The 25,508-nt window shown below is 43.5% G+C and overlaps 15 protein-coding genes across 15 annotated transcripts; 6 read left to right on the plus strand and 9 right to left on the minus strand.

Moving 5' to 3' along the window:
* Positions 1-325: 325 nt before the first annotated feature.
* GID11 (Gid11p) lies at positions 326-2,380 on the plus strand (the record flags this gene model as incomplete). The annotated part of the gene is made up of 1 exon (XM_002555479.1): positions 326-2,380. The coding sequence occupies one exon, from the start codon at positions 326-328 to the stop codon at positions 2,378-2,380; it is 2,055 nt and encodes a 684-aa protein (XP_002555525.1).
* A 109-nt stretch (positions 2,381-2,489) lies between these two features.
* Positions 2,490-3,995, minus strand: CDC37 (Hsp90 co-chaperone CDC37; the record flags this gene model as incomplete). The annotated part of the gene is made up of 1 exon (XM_002555480.1): positions 2,490-3,995. The coding sequence occupies one exon, from the start codon at positions 3,993-3,995 to the stop codon at positions 2,490-2,492; it is 1,506 nt and encodes a 501-aa protein (XP_002555526.1).
* A 146-nt stretch (positions 3,996-4,141) lies between these two features.
* On the minus strand, positions 4,142-4,738 carry TAF10 (Taf10p; the record flags this gene model as incomplete). The annotated part of the gene is made up of 1 exon (XM_002555481.1): positions 4,142-4,738. One exon carries the CDS (start codon positions 4,736-4,738, stop codon positions 4,142-4,144), a length of 597 nt encoding a protein of 198 aa, XP_002555527.1.
* Positions 4,739-4,904: 166 nt separating this feature from the next.
* PEP3 (tethering complex subunit PEP3) lies at positions 4,905-7,715 on the minus strand (the record flags this gene model as incomplete). Its single annotated transcript, XM_002555482.1, has 1 exon — positions 4,905-7,715. One exon carries the CDS (start codon positions 7,713-7,715, stop codon positions 4,905-4,907), a length of 2,811 nt encoding a protein of 936 aa, XP_002555528.1.
* A 35-nt stretch (positions 7,716-7,750) lies between these two features.
* Positions 7,751-8,059, plus strand: SMD3 (mRNA splicing protein SMD3; the record flags this gene model as incomplete). Its single annotated transcript, XM_002555483.1, has 1 exon — positions 7,751-8,059. One exon carries the CDS (start codon positions 7,751-7,753, stop codon positions 8,057-8,059), a length of 309 nt encoding a protein of 102 aa, XP_002555529.1.
* A 202-nt stretch (positions 8,060-8,261) lies between these two features.
* Positions 8,262-10,955, plus strand: SEC5 (exocyst subunit SEC5; the record flags this gene model as incomplete). Its single annotated transcript, XM_002555484.1, has 1 exon — positions 8,262-10,955. One exon carries the CDS (start codon positions 8,262-8,264, stop codon positions 10,953-10,955), a length of 2,694 nt encoding a protein of 897 aa, XP_002555530.1.
* A 17-nt stretch (positions 10,956-10,972) lies between these two features.
* Positions 10,973-11,266, minus strand: KLTH0G11440g (uncharacterized protein; the record flags this gene model as incomplete). The annotated part of the gene is made up of 1 exon (XM_002555485.1): positions 10,973-11,266. The coding sequence occupies one exon, from the start codon at positions 11,264-11,266 to the stop codon at positions 10,973-10,975; it is 294 nt and encodes a 97-aa protein (XP_002555531.1).
* A 272-nt stretch (positions 11,267-11,538) lies between these two features.
* On the minus strand, positions 11,539-12,870 carry TRM82 (Trm82p; the record flags this gene model as incomplete). The annotated part of the gene is made up of 1 exon (XM_002555486.1): positions 11,539-12,870. The coding sequence occupies one exon, from the start codon at positions 12,868-12,870 to the stop codon at positions 11,539-11,541; it is 1,332 nt and encodes a 443-aa protein (XP_002555532.1).
* Positions 12,871-13,257: 387 nt separating this feature from the next.
* Positions 13,258-14,139, plus strand: SPE4 (spermine synthase; the record flags this gene model as incomplete). The annotated part of the gene is made up of 1 exon (XM_002555487.1): positions 13,258-14,139. One exon carries the CDS (start codon positions 13,258-13,260, stop codon positions 14,137-14,139), a length of 882 nt encoding a protein of 293 aa, XP_002555533.1.
* A 28-nt stretch (positions 14,140-14,167) lies between these two features.
* RMP1 (Rmp1p) lies at positions 14,168-14,770 on the minus strand (the record flags this gene model as incomplete). The annotated part of the gene is made up of 1 exon (XM_002555488.1): positions 14,168-14,770. One exon carries the CDS (start codon positions 14,768-14,770, stop codon positions 14,168-14,170), a length of 603 nt encoding a protein of 200 aa, XP_002555534.1.
* Positions 14,771-15,146: 376 nt separating this feature from the next.
* Positions 15,147-17,456, plus strand: ACF2 (endo-1,3(4)-beta-glucanase; the record flags this gene model as incomplete). Its single annotated transcript, XM_002555489.1, has 1 exon — positions 15,147-17,456. The coding sequence occupies one exon, from the start codon at positions 15,147-15,149 to the stop codon at positions 17,454-17,456; it is 2,310 nt and encodes a 769-aa protein (XP_002555535.1).
* A 341-nt stretch (positions 17,457-17,797) lies between these two features.
* Positions 17,798-19,971, plus strand: SEC1 (Sec1p; the record flags this gene model as incomplete). Its single annotated transcript, XM_002555490.1, has 2 exons — positions 17,798-17,828; positions 17,897-19,971. 2 exons carry the CDS (start codon positions 17,798-17,800, stop codon positions 19,969-19,971), a joined length of 2,106 nt encoding a protein of 701 aa, XP_002555536.1.
* Positions 19,972-20,027: 56 nt separating this feature from the next.
* On the minus strand, positions 20,028-20,975 carry KLTH0G11572g (KLTH0G11572p; the record flags this gene model as incomplete). Its single annotated transcript, XM_002555491.1, has 1 exon — positions 20,028-20,975. One exon carries the CDS (start codon positions 20,973-20,975, stop codon positions 20,028-20,030), a length of 948 nt encoding a protein of 315 aa, XP_002555537.1.
* Positions 20,976-21,372: 397 nt separating this feature from the next.
* On the minus strand, positions 21,373-23,427 carry DPH6 (diphthine--ammonia ligase; the record flags this gene model as incomplete). Its single annotated transcript, XM_002555492.1, has 1 exon — positions 21,373-23,427. One exon carries the CDS (start codon positions 23,425-23,427, stop codon positions 21,373-21,375), a length of 2,055 nt encoding a protein of 684 aa, XP_002555538.1.
* A 222-nt stretch (positions 23,428-23,649) lies between these two features.
* On the minus strand, positions 23,650-25,086 carry PUT1 (proline dehydrogenase; the record flags this gene model as incomplete). Its single annotated transcript, XM_002555493.1, has 1 exon — positions 23,650-25,086. One exon carries the CDS (start codon positions 25,084-25,086, stop codon positions 23,650-23,652), a length of 1,437 nt encoding a protein of 478 aa, XP_002555539.1.
* Between the last annotated feature and the right edge of the window lie 422 nt (positions 25,087-25,508).

Below are 25,508 nucleotides of genomic sequence, written 5' to 3' on the forward strand. Positions count from 1 at the left end.
ACCCAAGTCACGTGAGGAGGATCAAAAAGTAATCACATATTACGGGATGAGAAGTCCTGTGACACGGCGTGTTTTAAGGGGTGTGTCCTTGCGAGCTTACAAAATATATGGCCAGAGTCCCCTTCCAATATACATTGAAGTGGGCATTTATCAAACGATCCAGGTTCAAATTCTCACTGGGCTACTTGGCTCATCAAGAAGTGGCTCCGAAGAGTTACACAGTTATTCAATATTTACTACCTGCGTATCTGTCAGACAAGGAAGCCTTCGTTTTGGTACCCTGGAAGCGTCGCAATACATTTGCTAAATAATAAGTTGTGCGATCATGACCATATCCGAGGACTCCGGAAGTCTAGATTTCGAAGATGATGGTAGTCGGGGATCTGATAAAGTGTTCCAAAACTACTTGATGCCCACTCTTAAACTGTATGATACGAGGGTCTCAATCAACCACTGGCAACTGCGCGATTGTGTGAAACACTCATCCACAGAGCCGGGGAAAATATATTATATTTACGAGCATTCTATTCGCGTCTTGGACACGCGTCCCCATCGGCAGGAACCAGGTTCTCGGGTTAGAACCAAACCCTTTGGGGAGCGCAAGAGGAGAAACAGTTCACCGAAGTGGCCTGTGAACAGTCAACTGCACTCACCATCGCAGGAGGTTGTCCATCTTGACTTCAAATCGCGCTGTTTTCAGGAAAACAGCGGGATACTAGTATCTGGGGGACTCATTGGGCCGGACGATGCCGGAAATTGGGGTCACTATGCGAGGCATCCACCGTCAAGGTCGGGTAGCGAAAGTAACACCCTCAATACATCTAATCGTGTCTCGCCAATGAGAATGACTAGCAGCACAGTTCTGTCTGACCACAGCAGTTACAGTAACCCAGATTCCTGGAAGGGTGTGGTGTCGATTTACAATGAGGAGAATGATGCATGTGTAACTTATCGACTCGGTCAGTACATTAACAACTGCGTTTCGATTAACCGACGGAACTCACAGCAATATGATCTTTTTGCATGCAACAACGACGCCCATTTATATCAATGCGACATCAGCAATCGCGGCGTCGAACTCACAAGAAGGTATTCTGACCTCAAGTTTCCGCTGAACAATGCAACACTTTCTCATGACGGAAAGTCATTGATAACATCAGGGGATTCATGCAAGTTTGCCATCTATCGTCAAAGTCAGGTAACAGGCTTCTATTCTCTAAAATATGACTTTCAGCCCGAATGGGGAAGCTCCTTCATAAGAAGTGAGCGTATCCCCAGATATGCGATGCCTGACAGATCGGGCTTCGTGGACCATATATATGAAGTCCCAGGTGGCGACCATGGATTTTACACCAGCTTCAGCGAAAATGATATGATGTTTGCCACTGTATTTCAAAATGGCACATGCTGTGTTTATGACACCAGGAAGCTGGAAACTCCGTTAGCTGAGTTAAGCTCAACAAGAAAACACACCCAAAATGGAGCTTTCCGAGTTTGCAAGTTTAGTAAGGGCCTCGATGACTTGTTATTCATCTCTGAACATCATGGAAGGGTCCATGTTATTGATACCCGAAACTTTATGAATCATCAAGTCATAATGATTCCTGACAGAAACGATTCTTCGACGGAGCAAAAAATCACGGCACCTGCTGGCAGAAGAAGCTCTTTGCCAGTTGAACTGAACGACCCTCATGTTACATTTGCAACAAGCATTCCCGTCAACGAGCTTCAGCCAAAATTGTTGCCATATCCTAAACTTGTGAATTGCATGGACAATAGCATAGAAAATGATCAAACCGAGAATAAGCCTACAGAGGAAACACCAGCACTCAGAAGAGAAAGGAGAAGGTCAGAGTTCAGGGTGAGAAGGTATTCAACTTCCAACAACCACCCTACTTCGTCATTAGAGTCCATCGATCCATCTATTTTGGACACAAGGTATAGCGAGCAAAACTACAGGGCTGTTGACAATTATAATTATGTTGGAGCAAGCAGTAGGGGAGGAGAATATAGCTATGAGCGCTTACTTCAGTCAAGAGAAGACACTGAGAGTGGCATCTTATTCGATAACGAAATAGATTTCGCGGAGGCTTATAGTGATGGCAGCGACTCGACCACCCAGGCGGTAGTTCAACGCTCTCAACAACGCATTCCCAACCAATTTGGTCCAAGGGTAACTCAATACACGGGGGGAACAGACCGTACAAGGATTGGGAGTAATCCCGCTGTCAGTTCTGTTGAAGAAAATAGTATTTCAGGAATAGATTGGATGGATGACGAAGAAGGAAGCTCCTTGATAATCGGAACAGATTACGGAATAATGAAGTGGAACATCAATTCCTGGGCTCGTAGATCGTTTCCTAGCTATGACTTTTGTTAAGCGTCGTTTTGGCAGTTTTTAAGTTATTCGCAGTTCTTTGGAAAATATTGGTACATACACTAAAAGCTATAGTCTTGAGCAATATACTATGTTACCGTAGCAACACCATTCAATCAACCACATCTGCTGTGCTGATTTCGGTTTGGGGGTCGTTGACAGAGCGAGTGGGTTCGGTATCATGACTCTCGGCCTGGCCTTCAGCTTCAAGCTTATTCACCCCTGCATCGCTCTGGTATTTCTCTTGAAGTTGTTGAAATTCGCCTTCATCTTCTAACAAGGCATTGATGCCAATGATGGACCCCTCATTGAAAATCTCCAGAATTTCCTCACCTTCTTCGACTGGCATCTCGGCAAAGACCTCATTGATCGCATCAAGACTTTGCGTCTTGATGGCGTTTTGCATTTTCAATGGAAGCTTTTTGAAAGCGTTTTGCTTTTTAATCTCTTCAGGGTCCTTGGAGTCAAAGTTTGGCAGATTGACCTGTAGCTCCGTGGAATCATCTAAAGATTTCAATTGAATAGTCTCAACACCTTCTTGGGGTTCTTCTTGCTGCATGACCTTGACTCTTTTCTTGACGTGTTCAAACTTAGCTTGTACAGAGTCCAAAAAGGATTTCTTGCCTTGATTGTTCGACCTGTTGTAAAAGACTTTCAAGAAGAACATTTTCACCACCTCCGTCAGCTCGCCAACGTGCAAGTAAGGAATCTTTTTCATGTCGTAAATTTCTCTGATGTATGAGATTAGCTCAGATTGATGAATGACCTGATAAGCCTGTTTGCTGTAGCCCTCCATTTCAAATTCAAAAGCAGACATCATCAGCGCGTCTTTTTGTTGTTCTGACATTATTTGCAGGTTCTTCAGTAAGAAAGACTCCGACCCTTGAATGTTGTCTGGAGAGATTTGGCCAAACGCTTTGGTTTGAGGTGCAAGTTCCATCACATCATCTTCGAAGCTTACAAAGTTGAGTGGAGGAGCAGGTAAGCTGGGTTCCGACGGAGCTGAGGATTGCGTAGATGTTAAGGCTTTAGCAGCAGCATTTTCTGCTTCCGCCTTCTTGTTCACAAACCCCTTGTCAAAACCTGTGCGGATATCATCAGAAGATATGAGCGAAGCCTTCTCCTTGTACAGCTGAGATAGCTTTTCCTTTGCCTGTTTTGTGACTGCATCAATCTTCTGTCTGTGCTCCAAAATTAACTTGCGAATGACAGCACCATCCTTAGGGTTTGCACCGACTTTCTTAGCATTGATTTCCAGTTGTTCGAAAAGGTCCTCTACCATCTCGTTGTAAGGCGGCATGTTAGGATCAACGTTGTCCTCCTCGCCCTTTTCCGTTTTATCGAAGTTGGCGTTTAGAAACTTTCGTACAGCCTCGCGATCCACTAAGTCTGCGTCTTTCAGGTTTGCCAGCATCTTGTCCACCCTTTGGTTGAGTCGCCCATTCATGTTCACCTGGAACTCCAGGTTCTTGATATCGTTATTTCTCTTGGCTCTCTCCTCGTGAATGCTTTGCTGTTTCCATCTGATAAAGGAGCGCTTGTCAACGTTTGGATGAACTTCAATATCGGAATCGTCGGACAATTCAATCTTGTCCCATTTCGAGTAATCAATTGGCATTTTGAATATACCGTAGTTAGCCTTTGGATATACTATACAGAGGATTGATGCAGGCTTTTAACTCCTGTTAATTTTATTTCTGACGAAGACGGATCACACTCCCCACCCATCCTTCGTGGAACTTTCTTGAAGGACAAACATCACTTTCAACGGTAAAAGTCTGGCCTTGATACGTTTAGGCCATACTCGGACACGGCGCTGCTTAGGTCGTTCACTGTCAGCACCACTTTGTTGGCCTTCGTCTTTTCATTTTGTTGCTGTTGCTGCTGGGTTAACTGACCAGGTTGCTGCTGGCCTAAGATCAATTGGCGAGCACGTGCTTGCCCATTGTTGGAGTTGTGAACCGTGATTGCGGAGCGGATTCGAGAATACTCGTAAGCGTCCGTGGCAATATCGCTTACAAACTTTTGCGTTGCCAGAGCAAGTAGTCTCTTCACCCTAACATCAGCACAATCAAAACCATTTTTCGTCAGGTAGTAGTCTATCACCGCGTCCGGTATGATTGGTGGATTATTCTCCATCATATCCAGAATTTCGTTCAATGTTTTGTCCTTCCTGGTGAATTCTGGTATCTCGAAAAGCTTCCCTGATCCGTTGTCAAGCTTGGGCCCTTCTTCGTTATTATCTTCTGTATTTCCGAAAAGCTGAGCGTTGTCGATTGGGGCTTCCTCATTGTCATCAAACTCGTTCATCTCCTCATCAACATTAAGGTCCTCATGATCAACTTGTTCGTGCTCGCTCATCTTTGGCTTCTTGTTGCGCTCAAGCTGTAGCTTTATTAGCAGCGATAATGTGCAAGATAATGATTATGAGCTATTGGATCACATCACTATTCACGCCAGTATATGGTATTAAAACCAGAAGGAACTCTACACTATGCTTATACGCCGATGAAGTGGTGTGGGCGAGTTAAATCTCCCAGGCGTGCCTCTCTTTCTCATCAGATTCAAGAGGCTCATCTATGCTGTTTATCTTGATGTCGCTACACAGACAGCACTTTGTCGATAGAAGACGATCCAGTTCCTTAAGATTATCCAATGTCATACCTTTGGTGGCACTTCTTTGGATAGTTTCTATCTTGCTTCTAAGCGCATGGTCTGTTGATTTCAAGATTTCTCTCACAAGGCAGTCTGTGTGGAAGGAATGTCCACAGGGGAAAACATAAAACTTCCGAGTCTGAAGCACGCGGTCACAACAATCGCAAGACGCGCCAGGCTCTAGCGTCTGGAACCTAGCTTTTAATGTCTCGATGTCCTCCACGATCTCTCTCTTGATCTTGATAGAGTTTTCTATTTCATGGGAAACGCGTGCCATTGTGCTGTTATGTTTCTCTAGGCTTTTTATGAGTTCGTCTTTAACATTCGCGATTGTTGTGAACTCTCCAAATAATGGGAGTAAATCTTTTATTCCAAGAATACCGTTGGAATCTTGTAAAATTTCCCTTATAGTTTGCTTAGTATCGTTTTGTTGCTGTATCATGCACTGCGCTATCATGAGCCACAGTTTCCGCCTGAGCTTCGAGTTTCCGTCAAGTTCAGGAGTGCTTGCTACAAGCTTGGCATCTTCCAGCAAGTCCATTTTTATCGCAAGCGTCACAGCCTCTTCGTATAGTCGCAGCCACGAATAGACGTAGATGCATGTCTTGTACCTCTTGAATTTGATGCTCAGTCTCAACACAAAATCGCTATCAAAGCAGCCGCTGTGCGCTTCGATGAAATCAATGATTTCGTTTTCCCTGCCTTTGGCATCAAATCCCGCAATCATCATAAAGATAGCTGAGTTAAACACAATCGGAGCCAGGTTTTCAGCATCTTCTGGCTCTTGAATACACCATTTAAGGTATTTCAATGCATAATTTGGGATTGATCTAGAAGAATCGGCTGATGAATGCATTTTTTGGAAATTGGAAAAATAAGTGAGCAATGAGCTGATAAGTTCAGAAGGATTGACGCCCTTGATTTGCATCCAAGTATTGACAGTGGAGTCTGGCGAATTGATCAACAAGATGGTTGCGTACTTGTAAACGCACTCCAAATCTTGAGTCAATGCTAGCACCTTCAAGGCCTCGTACCAGTTTTTTGATCTTATCCAGTAAGATAAAACGTACTTATAATCATTGATAAGCCTAGCAAAGCTGAGAACCTCAAGTTTTCTGTTTTGACGTGCCATTATTTGATAAACTGTGTCTCTGTCAAGAATCTCCAGGTTCTTTTTGAAGAAAGCCATCAATTCTTTGCCAAGGCTCTCTTTTTTCAAGCGCCATGACTCGAGATTTTGATCGTCTTGTTCAGATGAAATCAATTCATCAACATCATTCAACATTTGCATGAAGTTCCAAACAACCCAGTCTGAAAGTAAAGTAATTTGCACGATGCTATTTTTTCTTTGTCGGGCGGTATTTAATTTGGCGGTTAAAAACGCCTGCAACGCAACTAGATCGGATTTCTTCATCAGCTTGAGCGCAACTTCAGCAGTGGTTACAGAATCACTAACACCGTAGCATCTAGCAGCTTCAGTAAACTCTTCTTCGGAAAACAGATAGTCTCCCTTTTGCTCGAGAATAAAATCTTTTTCGGCAGGAGCAAGACCTGGTAGCTTGAGCGCTTCATCATATTTCCCCAACTTGCTGAGAAGTCGCCAAATCCCGTTATTTTCCCCTTCTAATACAATTTCGTAGATATTGCTTGTCGAGTAGCACCAGAAGGTCGGAGGACTCTGAGAATAATCAACTACAAGCTCCAAAAATTTTTCGCTCCCTTGGTTCCAAATTGTTTCCTGAGCAACCACTTCATTATTGAGCTTGTTGATAATCAGGATTTCATTCCCACGTAGTAATAGCAGGTGGTACTTACTCAGTGCAACACCCTTTACCCTGTGATTCGACGGAGGAAGCTCAACATTAAGCAATACTGTAGCAGATTTCAATACATCGCCAGAGCCCTTGACAGTCCCAAAAATTGTACCAGAATCAATAGTCCATGCAAACGTATCTTGAAAAAACACGAATTTTCTGCTTGATGTCTGTTCAATCTCTTCAAACTGCTCAGTCTCCGTAGGCGGAAGCTCTTTGAGAGTTGTAAGTGGATCCTTTGGGTTGCTCCAGTACCGAAGTGTGTGCCCTGTGGCTAAAAAAGCACATTTTTCAGCTCCGGGGGAACTTGCAAATATGAGACCGTCGATAGAATGAGGAGATGAATACGCCTTAGTTGCGGAGTTTTCACTTTGAGTGTTTACGACGTACACTTTTCCTTCGGTTGTGCCACACACAAAGTTGTTCTTTCCTTGCCACATTACGGAAATAACATCTCGGTTCTTCTTCGACAGCTTTTTCAAGGGCGTCACCGACTCGTTGCCTTTCCCCAACGAATCCACTGTCAAGACGTAGTATTTGGCGAAGTTCGTCTTCAAAAGCAGAGTTGTGGCCGAAGGATCCATCCAAACCCTCAAAAGCTTCTCTTGTGGGCTTGAGAGCAACGCAAAATGGTATTTTATTACATTCGAAGGTGATTCCAGATCAATAAGGAACATATGCCCAGTTTTTAGTGCAAAGCACATAAAGTTACTTTCAACCTGGAGGGAGCAGACATTGTTCTCAATCTCTTTTATGAACTGTAGCTGCACATGCTCAATAGCCACTTTCATCGCAGCCCACCCCTTCAGAGTGTTTTTCGTCAAGTGTTTTTCGAGATACTTTAGAAATTGAAGTATTTCAATGCACATCAAAAATACTACGTGAAGCTACAGAAAGCCCAAAAATGAGCTCCAACGGAATACCGATCAAGCTGCTCACGGAGTCTCAAGGCCACGTAGTGTCCCTAGAACTCACAACTGGTGAAGCCTACCGCGGAAAGCTTGTTGACAGCGAGGACAATATGAACGTTCAATTGAGAGACGTCACGGCAACTGCTAGAGATGGCAGTGTGACACGCATGGATCATGTATTTGTCAGAGGATCACATATACGGTTTTTCGTGGTACCAGATATCCTCAAGAATGCGCCGATGTTCAAGCAAGGTCCAACTTCAAAGCCTCCACCGCCCATCCGTGGACCGAAAAGAAGGTAAGGTCGCGCCTAGCATGAAGAAAAACCCTTTTGCTGAGCGGGTTTTTGCAAGCTCTAAAATGTATAATAAGAATAGAAGTGTAACTAAAATGCGATGTATGTAACTTTCCATAAACCGTTTTTTAGTCGTGGTAAAACAAGTTTTATAATTATCCTCCTGACAATCAACCTAATATATTACTCAATTAAATTAAAGAATCGGCATGGGAGACAGCGCTTTCACCTTCGGAGCACGAGAACTTTGCGACTTCTATCAGCTTAAAGATTTAGACCCCAAAGTTTCGTGGGCCGAGGACTCGAGTGTAGTGTATTCATTGAGTCAACCCCAAAATGCAGACTCGATTGACTCGTCATACGTGGTTTTGAACGAGCTTTTGAGACAAGAGCACGAGCATAGCACTGAAAGAAACGACACTATTGAAACAGCAGGATTATCTGATCCATTGAACTCAAGTACCCGGCTTGAGGATCTCCTGGATCACTATCGTATCCCTCAAGATGAACGCTACAAATACTATATCAACAGTAAAAAGTTCAATTCCAAACTCTACCTTAAACAATTGCATGCACAAGACTCGTTTAAGGATCTCAGTTTATCTTTGGATCACCTTGACCAATCGCTCCAGGCCCAAAGTGAGGACTTGAAGCAGCTGGTTCAGAGGAACTTCGTCAAGTATGTGAGGTCCAAGAACAACTTGGACCGTATTTACGAGCAGTTCAATAAGTTTTCCCTGGGAGAAAGTAGGGATTTTGGAACCGATGACCTTGGAGAAACTGTCGACGAGTCGATTCGTGAAATTACGATAAAGGTGAAACCGATTCTTGATATCAGTACTAAGCGAAGAAATGCTCAAACTACTATAGCATTTTTACAAGACCACAAACAGTTCTTTGATGCGCCAAAAAAACTGAAACATTGCTTGATAGAAAAAGACTTTGCTAATCTCGTTGTCGAATACAACAATGCTCACTCGACATTTAAGGACCTACAAAGACGGGGATTTACGTTTCCAATTTTGACCAAGATCTGGGATGATATTGAGAACACAATATGTCACTATAGAGAAGTGATATGGGATTCACTTGTCAACCTTGTTGCAGGCGAGACGCAAGAGCAGATCCTGCCTCTAATATCGAAACTTCTAGATCTGAATTATGCAGGAAATCCCATTATAGAATGGATTAACACAAAGCTTGATATATTTGAGCGGAAAATCGGAGAAGTTTGCTCACAAATGTTTACCAAAATTATTCAGTCTCAGAAAAAAATTGTGGAAAGCGCTTTAAATGAGAAGGTTGATCTAACGTTCTATCTTTCTATCAAAAACCTAGCTGATAAATTAAATGATGGTCAAGTTTCGCGATTTGGAATTGTTGGTAGCTCATTCCTGAAGAACCCGGGGCTTTGTGATACGGTTGTGGTTGTTGAAATGTGGCTATTGATTTCAAAGTTTATCAATTTATTGTCAAAGGAATCAAGCGATTTTGTGGAATTTTGGGGACACGTTGAAAAATTCCTAGATGGAACATACCAGACTTCATTAATGAATGATAAAAGAAAAGATGACATACTTGGTTCCAATACACAAACTCGCGATGATTATGGCCAATTCTTGGAGATGAAAAATGAACAAATTCGATGCATTAGAAGGAGAGGTGAGGATTTCCTCAAGCGCCTATGTGAGAATTTATCAAATTTCTTCAACGCTTCTCAGGATACTCTCAGTACTGGGTCAATACCAGAAAAGGAAACGGGAATACCTTTGGACTACGGTTTTTTGCCGCCAAATTCTAACTGCTTAAGCTGTTTGCGATACCTTCCCCGAATAGTCGAGCCTATTTTAAAGTTCACGACTGAATTAGCCCAGTTGAATGTCAGTTCAAGCTCTATTGAATTTTTAAGAGAAACAAATGCGCTTGTTTTGGAAAGATCCATTTCTGCTATCTCAGCAACAAAACTCAGAGATATCTCTTCTTTTCATACACTCGAAGATTGGTCCATGTATCGTACATCTGGTTCTGAAGAGTATGGCATTACACAATTTCCAGAAGTTGTTCAAACTTTTCAAAATCTCAGCATAACAACAGTTAGAAACATGTTGTATTCGTATGAAAAGTTGCCTGTTCTAAATGGCATTTATGTAGTGACGCATCCGTCACGCAAGATGCTAGCAGGTATTGAGGTTCAGCAAATTGTCTCAATGGAAGCGGTTCTAGAATCTATTTTGAAGGAGGCTGCCAAAGAAAAGGAAAACCCAAGAAACCCAAGGACTATATTAACACTGACTAACTTACAGTACATCAAGGGCTCAGTCTTCCCGCAAGTTCTTCGTTATTTTGACGAGTCTTTCGAGACACAGCTTTCGAGAAAGAATCTCGAAATCTTCACTTTGCTGGCAAAAATGGAAACATCTATCTTGGGAAATTACTTGTCAGATCTGAAAGTAACCCTAAGGGATATTCTAGAAGAGCGTTTTTACGAGATCAATTGGGCCGCGTATAACTCGAACTCTTTTAGAGTCGGCGATTACATTATAGAGGCACTGATGGTTTTGGTAAGGGTCCACAGCGAATGTTTCAAAATCGCGCCGCAGTTGATTGGGCGCATTCTCAGAGAATCTCAAGTGTTCATATCAAAATACTTGTTTGAGGCTTTTAAGCCTTACGCCGGTAACCTCTCTTCAGATGGCTTGCTTCAGGTCGTAGTAGATTTGCAATTTTTCCTCAGAGTCTTAAGCAACATGCTTGAGACCACCACAGAAGCGACCATCAATGCAACTCTTCAGAATTGTTTTGAGAACGATCTTGATCGGATGCAGCGCTGTATCAAGGAAACAGAGCCCATCGTATCAGCTAACTTAGAGAAAACCAGCGTCCAGTTCGCTTCATTTAAGTAAATTTAAGTTTGCCTTCATCAAGTTTGAAACTCGTGGAAGGAAGAGGTAGCGTTGGAAGGACTTAGGTCATTCTCTCCTATAGAACAAAAGTCTTGGATGTCTCGGCGAATCTGTTCGTTGCTCTCCTTAAGAGAGCTGTGTAAAGCAACGACTTCACTCTGGAGCCCTGTTAATTCTTTGAGAATATCTGAGATCTGAGAATCTGCTATTGAAAGGGAATGATCGGATGAAGTCATTTCTCCTGCCAGTGACTCACCCTCCGACAAACGCCTAACCTTTGGAGAAGACAAGGAACTGTTCGAACTAGACATGCTGACAAGCTCTAGCGCTTTTCACAGGATTGTTGAGTTTGTAATGTTGTATCTTTTGCTATATATACACTTCTTTAATTTATCCTTTGGAGTTTACTGTTTTAATTACAAAACTTTCCCAGCATACTCTGATGATAAGGCGCCGAATAAGCAAGCTGCCCACGAATACGAGACGGCGCCACTGAGTACTGTTTGAACTGTAATACAAATTTCCAAGAGGAATTGCGGCGTGATGACCAAGCTTATTAAATGTTACGATAAAGTATACAGCATCACGAAAAGTGTTCTCCACGTTTTCTAAGAGAAGCAATGTGGTACAGAGGGTATACGTCCCGAGGCTCGACGTTCACAATAGGGTCGTTCTCAAACTTGTGTAGAACGCATTTCTCAAACGCATTATTCTTCTCGGCATCGACAAGAAATTCGGTTCCATCATAGGAAATGAAGGCTGCGAATCTTGAGTCGTCTGAGTCACGGTTGTCAAGAGTCAAAGTCAGTAAGTTTGCTGAAAGCGCAGAGGACAATGATATGATATTGAATGGCATCTCAATTTTCTGAGCTAATGTAATTGCCCCTATGTCAGGGTCAACTCTGCAGATCAGAACAACCTTTGTTTGTTCCACAAAAAATGCAATGTATGGAATATTTGCAAATGTGACAACTTTAGCCACAGCATACTCTATCAGAGAGTTTGTCTCGTTCTGGAACTTTTCGGGAGCTAGTTGGGCATCGCCAAGATAAGGCTCAACTATCTCACTTATATCCAAGGAATCTAGTAATTTACCGGACTCCCAGTTCCATGAATGAACGAGACTGTCCCCACCACCGCTAAATAGCAGGTTTGGCCCCCAACTAGGAAGACAGAGGGTTGACACAAATTGTTTGGATCCGTAAAGCCATTTGTTAATGACAAATGTTTGTGGATAGTGTGTGATGCGGATATGCTCATCTCTGTCCGCTGTTATTATCAGTTGTTTTCCATCAGCCTCTTTTGCGACAACTATGTCTGTGAGCAACGATACGTGGCCCAGAATAGGCTCAAGAGCAGCTTCTTGAACAACGCCTTCTTTTGTGCTCAAAGCATAAACGTCACCAAACTTGTCTGCCACTAAAACAGTTTTATCGTCGGTTGTTGTCGTCAGTGCGTTGGGCCTCTTAGGGAGAGGCTGGCGTTTCCTTAGCTTAAGGCAGTTCTCGGCGTTTGTATAGTCTAGCTCAAAAACAACAAGTGCCTTGTCAGAGTCCGTGCAGGCCATTAGGAGTGTCTCGTCTCGCGAGAGCGCCATGTTACGAATGTGTTTGAAAACGGGAGGAGCGCCCTGGCCTGGCACAGGAACCTTAGCCTCCTTTATCGAAGGTTTGTTGCTATTGCCATCGTTGGTTTTTTGTCTTTTGGCTTCATTCTCTGCCAACTGTCTCTGCTGTTCCTCCCGAACCTTTGCCTTGATAGTGTCGCTATTGTCTGCATCGTCCACCCACATGCCAATTGCAACAAACTCCCCTCTCCCCTCTTCCCACCGAAGGGTGTGGATGGTATTTTTTACTACGAAAAAAAGTACAGTACCGTCTTTGGTAGCGAGCGATGATTGAATGGGGTGAATCATGGTATAAAATCCTCGGTCCTGATCAGAAACTTTTGTTGGCTTTGCATCTTGTAGCACTCCGTCTCATCTCATCTCATCTCATCTCATCTCATTGGCATACAAACTGGAGTCGAAAAATTTTCGAAATCACTTTAAACGTAAACGCAAGCTCAATGCATTCCTTAATTACACAGAAAGCCAGATACGAAGATCCAACAAGAGCTACGAAACAGTTCAAGTCCTTCGCTACCAATCCACGGCTCTTCGTTGTGTCAGAGGCCTTGTAAACCTTAAAGGCGTCCCTTAAGTCATCCTTGTTTCTCGAGACTTTTTTTTCGATTATTCATCTTCGGCTAAATCTGAAAAAAGACCTCGAAACCTCGAGCATTACAACAGAACAAACAAGAGATGGTAAATTCGGGGCTCATCAAAGATGGTTGGTTTTGTGAAGTGAACGACAATAGTTTTCCGGGCCAAGGTCTCGCTTTGAAGGTCGAGGAGGTTCTTTACCACTCGAAGAGTGAATTTCAAGATATTTTGGTATTCAAAAGTTCTTCATACGGCAATGTGCTGGTCCTTGATGGTATCATACAGGCCACCGAGAGAGACGAGTTTGCTTATCAAGAAATGATTTCATGCATTCCTCTTTATGCACACAAGGCTCCACGCAAAGTTCTGGTTATAGGCGGCGGTGACGGCGGCGTGGTCAGGGAAGTCGTTAAGCACTCAAGTGTAGAGAGTGTTACTCTCGTTGAGATCGACGAGTTTGTCATTGACTTAGCTAAGGAATATTTGCCTGGTATGGCTTGTACATTTGGTCATCATAAAGTTCAAGTTAAGTTGCAGGACGGATTCCAATTTTTGCGCGATGTGGCAACACGCGAGCGGTACGATGTAATTATAACAGACTCTTCAGACCCAGAGGGCCCTGCTGAAGCATTTTTTCAACAGGAATATTTCGAGTTGCTGCACAGCGCCCTCAATGACGACGGAATAGTGATTGCACAAGCCTCAGAGAACGTCTGGCTCAACCTAGGATATATCCAAAATCTCGTGAAAACTGCAAAAGCAGTGTTCCCACAGGCTAGATATTGTTACACCACAGTACCCACGTACACATCCGGCCAGCTAGGTTTGATTGTGTGCGCTAAAGACAAATCTGTGAATCTCGAACACCCTATGCGTTCTCCGAGCCTCGAGGAGCAGTCCCAATTAAGATACTACAACGCCGGAATACATACAGCGTCGTTTGTCCTTCCCACTTGGGCGCACCACCAAATTTATAGATAAACCTTGAGTTTTAGTGCATATTGAAAGTTCAACCAAAAATATCATCAATCGCAGACTTTTTCTTCTTCTTAACCTTCTTTTTAGCCTTCATCTTTTGTGTAGAGATGAGCGCAGCATTTGAGTTGATTTCTGTTTTCGGGAGCGGCACCATTGATTCGTCCACGACTTCACCCAATTCCTCGTTCACAAGTGACTGAAGCTGTTTTTCCACAGGAGATTCTGCCGCAAAAATTTGTTCAAACCTGATGAGCGCCAAGTTCTTAAATTCACGCTCATAGTCTGCATATATCTGCCGATACAAGGCATTTACTCTAGCCAGTAACCCTATCAACACAACTCCAAGTGTCACAAACTGCCCTAGGCCGACTACACCATTAAAGCTATAATACATCCGTGACAGCTGCTTTTTTTGGAACTTATTCAGGAGACTGTATAGCTTCCTAAGTTGGACCGCATTCAGCTTCTGATGTTGAAGCAACTCTAAAACCTGCGCTGAGCTTCTTTTAAGTTCGTTAAAATGCTTCCACCATACAGCCATTCTGTGCTGGTTTTTATTTCTGTGGTTAATGAGAAGCACATAGCGGACTTCTTGGTGTAACTTATCAACCACTGCCACACCGTCTGGCTTCATCTTTTTGTTTGGCAAGCATTGAATCTGGTTTTCAATGATTGTTTTCTGAAATTACTTTCTTGTAGTTTAAGGTATATCATTGAAGAAGGTGCAGAAGCGAAGTCCGAACACACGCAGCTCCCAACTTTGGAATTTCTGACGCTTCATTTCCTCACTAATTGATGTGGAATACTATCTACCACTAAAAATTCATTCATTGACTCGACAGATTGTCCGCCATTAAGACTGCCACAAAGATTATTTTACGTCTAAAATCCGCTTCCCAGAGACGTATAAATAGGCTTCCACAGGCCCAACAATTCTCAGGACACATTCATCATATCCAACCATATCTGCTCAAGCAGTCGCAGTACTATAAAAAATCTCTACAAATAGTATGTCATATCAAAGACCAATGATGCCCATCCCGTCACAGGGAGACGGCACATATGCCAGACCCGCAATTCCCCCACCTTACATTCCAACAGCGGCTCGTGATGGTCCACCACCTTTACCTCCCCGACCGGGGCAGCAGCGTTTTGACTTTCAGGAAACACCAGCCACTAACAAAGCTCCTGCCAACAGTCAAAACCTCGAAATGCCTTTTTCTACAGAGGCGGCTGATATATTTTCTTCGGCTATTTCAACTGATCAGCCTCTGAGCGCCTTCTCAAGAACTTCTCATCCCGTTTCTCTTCCAGTCAACACATCTACAGGCGGTAAAGCTACAGAAACTAACAAGTTTTATGGAAATATGTTGCTTGGAGATCAAACAAATCCAGTTTGGACCCATCCTTATTCCTTTTTTCTATCAAAGGACTCCAACTTGGGTATGGCGGTCTCATACGTGAGTGCTTCTCAAAGAGTTTTTGCATCTGGGTCCCCACCTGAATACTTTTTTGGTCCCGCTGGTATAAAATCCTTCGTGTTTGGCGCGGTTGACTTTACAAGCGCAAACCAAGTCTCGCTTGGCCTTACCAACTTGACGCACTTACAAGCACATGTTCAGGTCAGAAAGAACGCCAACCAGTTTATTCTGGTGCCCTTAGTGCAAGGCATGGGCTTTGCTACAGCTGTCTACTACAACATGATCCCCAAGCTTTCCTCCGGTGTTGGCTTCAAAAGTGTTAATGGAGTTACGTCGCCTCGCTCTGGCATTCAAAAATACCAAGTTGTATTGCAGAATAATGTAACATGGACTCTCTACGTTACTGTCCCATCTGGCCAGTCCTTAAGCTTAGCTCTTTCTAACAATCAAATTATTGGCAACAAGAGCGTTAATGGTTGTATTTTCCAGCTGGTTCCTGATACAAATTCTGCGATTGACGCTGCTGCGGGTTGCTACCCCAACAGCGGCACTCTCTCAGGATCTGTTTCTGGAACTACTGGTCAATACACCATAGCTTACGGGCTAAGTGGCTCGAGCAATGGAGGTAAAACATTAATGTATGCATGCCCTCATCATGTCAGTTCATTCACCACTACAATGGCAAGCAGGAAGATAAATTCAAGCTTAGACTCTGTCAGTATGGGAAAAATGACTGGCTACATTACAAATACCTTTGAAATGCAAGTCAATGTGCCCTCAAATGTTGGCTTTGATCCATATTCGACTATTTCAGGTAAATCAACCCCCAAGTACTCGAGTGACGTTTTGAATGCAATCAAATCCGCTGCATCAACAGAAGCTGTTGCGGATGTGGTCAATGAATCAAATGTCGACTCCATGTATTTCGGTGGTAAGGTTCTCGCGAAGTATGCATGGATCCTGTACTGCTGCCAATACGTGATCAAAGACAAAGCTCTAGTCAGCACCTTGACAAATAACCTCAAAACTGCTATGGCCCGGTTCATTAGCAACAAACAGACTTTACCTCTAAGATACGACACAACCTGGGGTGGTATTATATCCTCGGGCTCGGAATCGCAGGACTTTGGAAATTCTTACTACAACGACCACCACTTTCACTACGGGTACCATGTAATCGCTGCGGCTATTTTAGCCAAAGTTGACAAAGAAAATGGTGGTAATTGGCTGAGCCAAAACAAAACCTGGGTTGACAATCTAGTCAGAGACTATTCCAACCCTAATTCTGCTGATTCCTACTTCCCAGTGTTTAGATCTTTTGACTGGTTTGCGGGTCATTCTTGGGCTAAAGGTCTGTTTGCAAGCGGTGACGGTAAGGACGAAGAATCCAGTTCTGAAGATGTCAATGCTGCTTATGCCATAAAATTGTGGGGGAATGTTACGGGAAACACTAACTTGGAAAGCATTGGTAACCTCGAGTTGGGAATCATGCGCGGCTCCCTCAATAGCTATTTTCTTTATCTCGACAACAATACCGTTGAGCCTGCCAGTTTTATTGGCAATAAAGTAAGCGGAATATTGTTTGAGAACAAAATAGACCACACTACCTATTTTGGAACAAAGCTGGAATACATCCAAATGATACACGCCATCCCCATTACCTCGATTTCATCTTTTATTAGATCTCCCACTTTTGTTCAGCAAGAGTGGGATCAAAAATTGTCGTCGATTGTAAGTGGTGTCCAGGATGGTTGGAGAGGCATCCTAATGTTGAACCGTGCTTTGTCGACTCCCACTGAAGCTTACGCCTTTTTTTCGGGATCGAGCTTTAAAACCCAATATTTGGACGGTGGCCAGAGTAAAACATGGTCTTTGACTTATTCAGGTGCTTTCATATGAATAACTGAGCGCTATTGTTGTACTGTCCAGCGCCACCCCTAAAGTATACCCGCAAGAACAAAGTCACGAAGTCAGAGGGCAGAATCCAAAGGGAATAAAGTTGAAATTATAGATATTTTGTATGTGTCATAGGTATTTAATCGAGTTTTCCGATTAGTCCTCGCGCCATGTCTAGCGGCTTCAACTAAGCTTGTACGTGCATTAGCAGGATATCACGTGCTCGAGTGCTTGCTTGTCAATAACAAGAACTTGAACTGTAGTAAGTGACGATTCGCAAACACTATACCTAAGACATCCTCTCACGGATTCAGCAGAGCTGTTTTCGACCCCAAAAGCTTGACATGTCTGACCTAATTGAGCTCCAGAGAAATTGTAAGTTTCCAAAACCTGAAAACTCACCTATACTATCGGCACCTTAACCCATACTAATGTTGGAACAGATATACTGTCGTTTATCAATGACATCAAAACAGAGCACAACCTCAAATTCCTAATCATCGATGATTGTGTTAACGCCCTTTTGGATTCATTATTTGCAGACAAAAACGAACTTCTTCGAGCTGTCACAGCTATCGACTTGATAGACTCAAGCAAGAGGAAAGGGCAACCTTCAGTTGAGGCAATTTACCTGCTTAAGCCCACCAAATTTAACATTAACTGTATGGATGCGGACTTTAGTAACAGGCCTCCAAAGTACAAACGGGCCCACATCCGTTTTTTGCCGGGATTTAGAGACTATTTGATCAAGCATTTTCACGGCAAGCAATACCTCCCACAGTATATATGCACTTTAGCTGAGGTTCAGTGCGCATTTACCCCGAGAGAATCGCTGGTATTTCAGACGTTAGGTGTTGACCAGCCTCTGCAAATCTTTTACAATAAAAAGTGCATCGATCTAATAGAAAGAAACATAGACAGAACAGTACAGTGCATGCTGAACCTATGCATTGTTACAGGAGAATACCCAATTGTGAGGTATTCTCAACCCTCTCCAGAGGCTTACAAGATTTGCCCAGCCACAATGTTGGCAAAAAAATTAGCATTCCAGTTTCAAGAGGCCCTCGATGACTACGCTCGGAAGGACGAAACCTTTCCACCACCTTCTTCAAGACCCAGAGCGGTCTGTATCATAACAGAACGCTCTTTGGACCCGTTCTCTTTGATACTCCATGAATTCTCGTATCAATCAATGGCGTATGACTTGGCTCCCGGCGTTGACACACGCACTGATATTTATCATTACTCTGCTGAAACCGAAACTGGGCAGAGAGAAGACAAGGTTTCCAAACTAAGTGAGCTAGTTGATCCCGACTGGGCTGAGCTAAGGCATCAGCACATTATGGATGCAAGTGAGTACCTTACCGCAAAAATTAATGAGCTCATTGCCAAAAATCCTTTGTTAGTTGACCGTGCAAACGTTAAAACGTCAACTGATTTGTTAAGCGTAGTTGCACACTTGAAAGACTTTGATGAAGAGAGACGGCGGATCACGCTCCATCGATCTTTGATTGATGAATGTCTTAAAATTAATGAACAGAGGCAATTGGCTGAGCTGGCCGATTTCGAGCAAGCATTGGCCGGTTTTGGGTTGGATGCAGACGGCAACAAGTTTAAAGGTGTAACAGAAAAACTCCTGGAAGTTTTAATGAATAAAGGTGCCAATATCACTGATAAAATCCGCTACATCTTAGCCTATGCCCTTTATCGGGGTGGCATTATCAAGGAAGATTTTGTTAAGCTTCTCTCATTCATTGGAGTGAACGCTGGACACCCTTTCTTCCAGCATTTTATGACCTTGTTTTCAAACTTCGGTTATTTGGGCTATACACTCATAAAGGAGAAGGCTGGCGACAAGCCTTACAAAAAAGAGTGGCATCACGAAACTATATTGAATGACCCCAATACCTATAACACATCGCGCTTTGTTCCTGCTGCCGCGAATAACCTCTCAAAGGTTATCACAAATCCTTTGTTCCTAAATGAGGAAGCGTTCCCTTACGTTAAGGATAAGCCGATTGAAGTGCTAGAAGACGAAACACCTGACAATATCGGCTATAACTACTCATCAACTTCTCTGAGAAACCCGAGACATAAGGCTTCTTGGACGAAAAACACTCAAAACAGGGCTCCAAGGCAAAGATTCTTTTATTATAGCCTTGGCGGTTTGACCTACGGAGAAATACGGACAGCTTATATGCAATCACAACTCAAGAACAAAGACATTTTTATTGGTACTGACTGTATTTTGACGCCTCTGGATGTGATGCAGAGTGTGGAAAAGTTGTCAGAGCCAAGAAATGCACTAGGGCTCCAAGATGACGCCAAAGAGAAGGAAAAAGTACCTGACTTTCTTTTTGATAGAGCTGTGGTAGCTCCCGTAGTATCCCAGCACGTTCACAAAGTATCTCATCAGAGGCCATCCAATGATGCAAAGCCTGTCATGCCAACTCCGCCTCCTCAAGAGAAGGAGAAAAAGAGGTCAAAGTTTTCAAAGTTCCTGAGGTCCAAGTCGTGATTAAGATAACAATAAGTAGAATTTAGTCGGATGAGTATGCTGGTTGTACCTAAATGTCACAGGCCATGCTTCCGAGCAACGTTTTCCATCTTCCGGAGGGCTTTCGGCGTTTTATTTTTGCTACTCTGCTCCGCTTCGGGAAGTTGCCGTGGTGGAAGCGTCCCTGTTCGTGTCTTTTTGACTGTTCTAGGAGGGATTTGATATTGTTGGTGAGAATGTGCGTGAATTTGTGGAGGAGAGCGTGAGGTAATTTGTTGGGTCATGTTTAGAACTTGCTGTTGCTGCATGTAGCCATATGTGGGTACAGCATTTCCTGAAAGACTTCTTTCATATTGGAAAAGTTGGGCCTGGTTGTCGGGGGAAAACTGCACTTGTGCTTCGTGCGCAAAAGCATCAGGGTGCGTTCCAACTTGGCGGCGCTTGGATTTGCTTCGGCTATCATCGCTATCGCTTTCGGAACCATCACTCAAGATCTCAACTTCCCTCTTTTTTGATATATGAATACCATTGGAACTTGCGGATTGCGTATCAAGCATCGATTTGACAAGCGCAGTATTTTTTCTTGCGTTCAAAACCATTTCTTGTCCTCTTGATACGTGAAGTATGTTACCGCTATCCTTGTCGTTCTCTAACTCTTTAGAAACCAACGTTTCCATAGTTGCAGCTCCGCTCTCTGGGGATTCCAATTCATCTTGGTCTGATGATCTCAGAACGCTGGAAGCCCCTTCTTTTCTGATTTTCGCTGGATTGTAAGCAACACCCGCAGTTTTCAAATCTTCATAATCCATACACATTATGCGGAGGTACTCCGGACTGACCTTGTCAAGCCTTCCCAATTGGAATGCATTTTCGTTCTTCAAATGTTCTTCTGCGGCTTCTTTGATTCTTCTTTCAATCACTAATCGCTTGCACAACAAATCATTTTGTGCGGGCTCTAGGACCTTCTGATCGCGAAATTTGATTAGCTTCTGAGCCTCCTCTGACCAATCGTAGCTTTCATTCATTATTTTGTTAGTCTAATCAAGATACAAATTTAGTAAGGAACTGATAATTTAATTTCAACATAAAGGTATCATGTATTTAACACGCCTGATAATTTTCAAGGCGGATCTTACCCCAACGTCGACTCAAGGCATTCTTTGACACATGGCGAAGCTTCAAACTGTGAATGGCGACATTCGTTGAAATCCTCCTAGTTCAGTTGGCTCTTCAACTTCGAGGTAATTTCTCGTCATTATCGGAACATATCAATTCTGTTGCACAAAATATCTATTTCTTAAGAATCTAAAAACACAACGCCTAGCGGAACTTATGGTATCACGTTTCGTTAAGGCTTCTGCTCAATTAGAGCTGCCGGTTAACCCTACTGATACCTACGTTGAAGTGTTTGAAAAACTGGTACTAATACATCACAAACAGACCCGCCAAACGTTCTTTTCCTTTATAGTCGTAGACTTTTTCTACTGGAACAAACTCAACATTTTTAGCATGGAGAACTTGGTTCGAAGGTTGGCAGAATAACGTTACTTGCGAATGGCCCTGATTCTTAAAAAATTTGTTGAGTTCATCTTTTGAGTCCACGTAAAGCGTCTTGTAGCACCTGGTGTCCCCATTGCCACGAACTGTGGCCTTGAATTCGTTCCCAGAATCCTCCTTTATGCTACTAAATGGGATTGTATCCTCATCGTCTTCTTCTGTGACAAACCTGCTGCAGGTAACTCCACCCCATTCGCAAAGCGCATCTTTAGGAAGAGAAGAAACCTTGGCTATGATTAGGTTTCTTGGGTCCGCAAGTTCTCTGTGAAACCAGTGTTCTGATTTGGAAGCAAGCTCTTTACAATACAAAGACCACGTTCTTGCAACAATAGAAGCCATATATTTTTGAGAGACGTAGCATACCATGCTTATCTGCTTTTGCGACCCGATGGTTTGTTTTAACGTGTCGAAGTGGCGAAGAGACAAGACACTTTGTGAAACATATTGTGACGCCCCTGTTTTTAGGGACTCTGCCAGTTGCATGGAAGATGGAATCAAGGCAATCTGACCGCTGATAAAACTGATTTTGTTTGCATCATTAGCATTCCAAATAGCCTGAGAGTATGGCCCTATATTACACGGTGCCCAGTAAGATCGACCTTGTACATGCAGCCCGCCTTTCGACTTGTTAAGCGTCATTGTATGAACTGTATCAAGCTGAGATGCCAAATCTATTACCACTGAAAGTTGGAGCGAGTTCTTTTCTCCTATCAAGCTGCTCCCCACACATGCTCTTGCGGGCGGCAACGGACCAACATGTTTAACCTGGAAGAAAGCGCTGTAAATCTCGTTAACTTGATGAAAATCGCTCATATCTGAAAGAAGCAATGATGAAGCCATTATTTGCGAGGGTGATACCTTCTGATCAGCTAATAGAGTACCAAGCTCATCTAATATGTTTTGTGCTTTTTCTTTTACAGTGGAACCTTTCCTTGGGGTTATATTTGACACATATAATAGATTCCCGACCCTATTCTTTGAGGTCTCAGGAAAATAAAGAGAGCTGGGTTGAGTTGATGAATCTATAGCGTTATCATTAGTCTCGAAGCCTATGGTGCTCATTTCTTTTAACATCTCCATCCAAGACTCTTCCAAAGGGGGAGGTACTGGAAGGTTTTCGAGCATCTTTGACATAGTTAACTTGTTTGGACGCTCGACATATGTAGCCCCCATAAGAGAACTAAAAACGCCATCAGAACTTTCGCGCCCTTCGATTTGTATTACTTTTGGTGCCAAGTACCCGTTAAAGAAAAACGGCGCATCAAATACCATTGTTTCAAACTCACCACCTTCGCCACAAATGTGAACATCATATAATTGGTTGAGTTTTTGAAGGGCTGGAAATACCTCGGGCAAAGATTTGCCTAAATGCCTATCGTCAAGCCCAACTGCAGCTGTTTTGATTATTCTTGCATCCATCTTAGGCGAGCGTTCTTCACCTGGCAGTTTTGACATGCCACACATTTCAGTCATAAGTTGTTGCTGATCTCTTTGCCAGAGGTAGCTCAAAGCAACAAGGCCAAGTCTCGAACAAACGTCTTCGACCCTAGTTCTCTGGTAAGACGACAATATCGCACCGGCATTAACTGCTTCAATTTCTGGCATTTTTCTTTTGGCCTCTTTTAGTAGTTCCAATAAGTCTTCGATTTCGTCTTCGTCGGTGGGATAGTAGTGCAACGCTACATTTCTGGAAGTTTTGGGGCGAATAGCATGGCGAAATAGTGGAAGCCCGGTACACTTTTCATACATATTGACGATGTTATGACCAACAGTTTGGAACATGAAGCTGTCCAGCTCCTGTTGAGACTCATCGGCAGGATATAGATTGCCGAGCGCCACAAGCTCATGACCTTGACGTATGCTATGGAGTATACTATAACATGAGTCTTTCCCTCCCGAGACCAACGCAATAAATTTCATGGGCTTTCTGAAGTTGACCGTTTCTCTGGTTTTTTATTAAGATGGACAGCGTTGGTGAAACGTTAACTTTTTGACATGTGTATAGGTAAGAACAATACTTGCCACGACACTTCATGAAAGCACTGCGAATTGAGTTGGGGGAGGGGGGAGCACACCAAACTGTCAAATAGCTGATCATTAACGATTTAAATGTCTCTATATCCTGAATATGTTATAATGCAATTATGTAGTCTGAGGCTTTCCGAATAGCGAGCGAAGGAGAACCTTAGTAACAGACTTTACCAATGGAAAGCCATTGTCCGCTCTGACAGCGTCCCCGTTCTCCTGCATTCTTCTGAACAAATAATCCTTGGTCTCAACTGGTGGACCCCAGGGAACATACTTAATAACGTTCTTGGCCTTTTGATTGTTAATCAGATCGTGGGTCACATTGTCAGCCATGCCAAGCAATTGGCCGAGTACCACATTTGCCTTCCCAATATTACCATCATGGCCTTCGAGAAGTTTAGTGGCGAGGGCGTTCGATTCGTAATTGTGAGATGCAACAACCAAGTGACCGTATGTGGATTGGTCGCCTTTCTCAAGCAAGTCAGTGATGACGTTCTTCATGACGGTGTTGAAGTTCGCGTCCGTGCTAGCTTGGTCTGGGTGGATAACAGTTGAACGGTTGGGCTCAGAGTGAATGTACGCCCCGCGCACAATTTTCAAGCCCAGCTTGTATCCTTCCCTTTCAGCACGCTCGTACTCTTTGGCCAAGTCAGAGGCAGAGTCAGTAAGGTAAAGTTGCCACGTTCCCACGCAAGAGACTTGACTGGAGTCTCTTGGGTTGAATTTCTGGAATAAAATGCGTTGCAACTCGTAAACACCTGCCTTTTGCAAAGAGTACTTTTCGGCATCTATCACGGAAACGAAGAACGGGATTTTTCTCTCTGGATATTTCTTAGCGAACTCTTGGTTGAGTTTAAAAATCTCCTCAGTAATGGCGACACAGTTGTTGACCAAAGCCTCACGCTGAGCCTTCCATTCGGGGTCGTTAAAGTGCAATAGGGTCTCGTATGGGTTTGAAACGAGCGCGGAAGGTTTCAAAGCAATGTATCCAGGAGGAATGCTGTTAACATCTTCAACCGTGTCGAGCTGCTCTTGCAAGTTTGGCTTCAGGATCTGATGGATGGAAGCAATAGTTTCTGATACAATGCTGCCGATGTTGATGTTCTTGGTGCCCTCGGCATCTTCGATGGTTAGCGACAACATCATGTTGTTGATTCCACGCTCTTGTAGTCTCTTGCCGGTCTCGCGGACCTCCTGGAAGTTGTCACCCCCACAGTAAAGGGACGACACAAGTAGCTTCATAAGCCACACAGGCACGAGCGGGAACATCTTCAGCACCAAATCCAGCATGGGCTTATTGATGGTAGCGAATCCGATTACACCTAGGGAAATCAATTCTTTGGTAGAAAGAGTCTGTAGGTGCGCCTCACTAGCAGGGGCGCGAACAGCGGCAGGCTTTGCCGTTGCCGTCTGAGGCCGCGCGGCCTCCATCTTCAAAGTCGCCTTGTTTGCTGTGCTCTGCGACATCATACGCTGTGTCATGGCCATCGGCCTAAAGCCCGAGGCCAAAGCTCTCAAATTTCTTGCTGCAACAGTCTGTCTGCACAACATTTCGATCTCTATTATTCAATTTAAACCTCGCCGTCTAAACAGGCAACACAGATTCTTCTTTAAGATGAAAGTGTCCGTAGTATGTCTCCAAGTTCAAGACGATTAGGTACAGTATCTTAAGAACCAAATTGAAACCATGAAACGCTGAAGCATCCTAGTCTCATTTTATACTCACTTGGTTTTATCGGAATCTGCTTCCGATGCGTCCGCGGCCTGTATCTGCATTGGATACAGACTGATGCTTTAGGATGGTCATTCACTCGCGGGGCTCAATCGGTTATCGAAGACTTGATACGGAAGTGATAATACTTTAAGTGCAACGGAAACCGAGATCCGCAATATCGTGTGGAGCAATCTGACGGGATAGGATTTCCGAAAAACGGCCCCAGATAGTCACGTGATTGAAGAGGCTCCTTCACGTG

The sequence above is a fragment of the Lachancea thermotolerans genome, assembly GCF_000142805.1.
Source record: "Lachancea thermotolerans CBS 6340 chromosome G complete sequence".
Taxonomy (NCBI): Eukaryota; Fungi; Ascomycota; class Saccharomycetes; order Saccharomycetales; family Saccharomycetaceae; genus Lachancea; species Lachancea thermotolerans.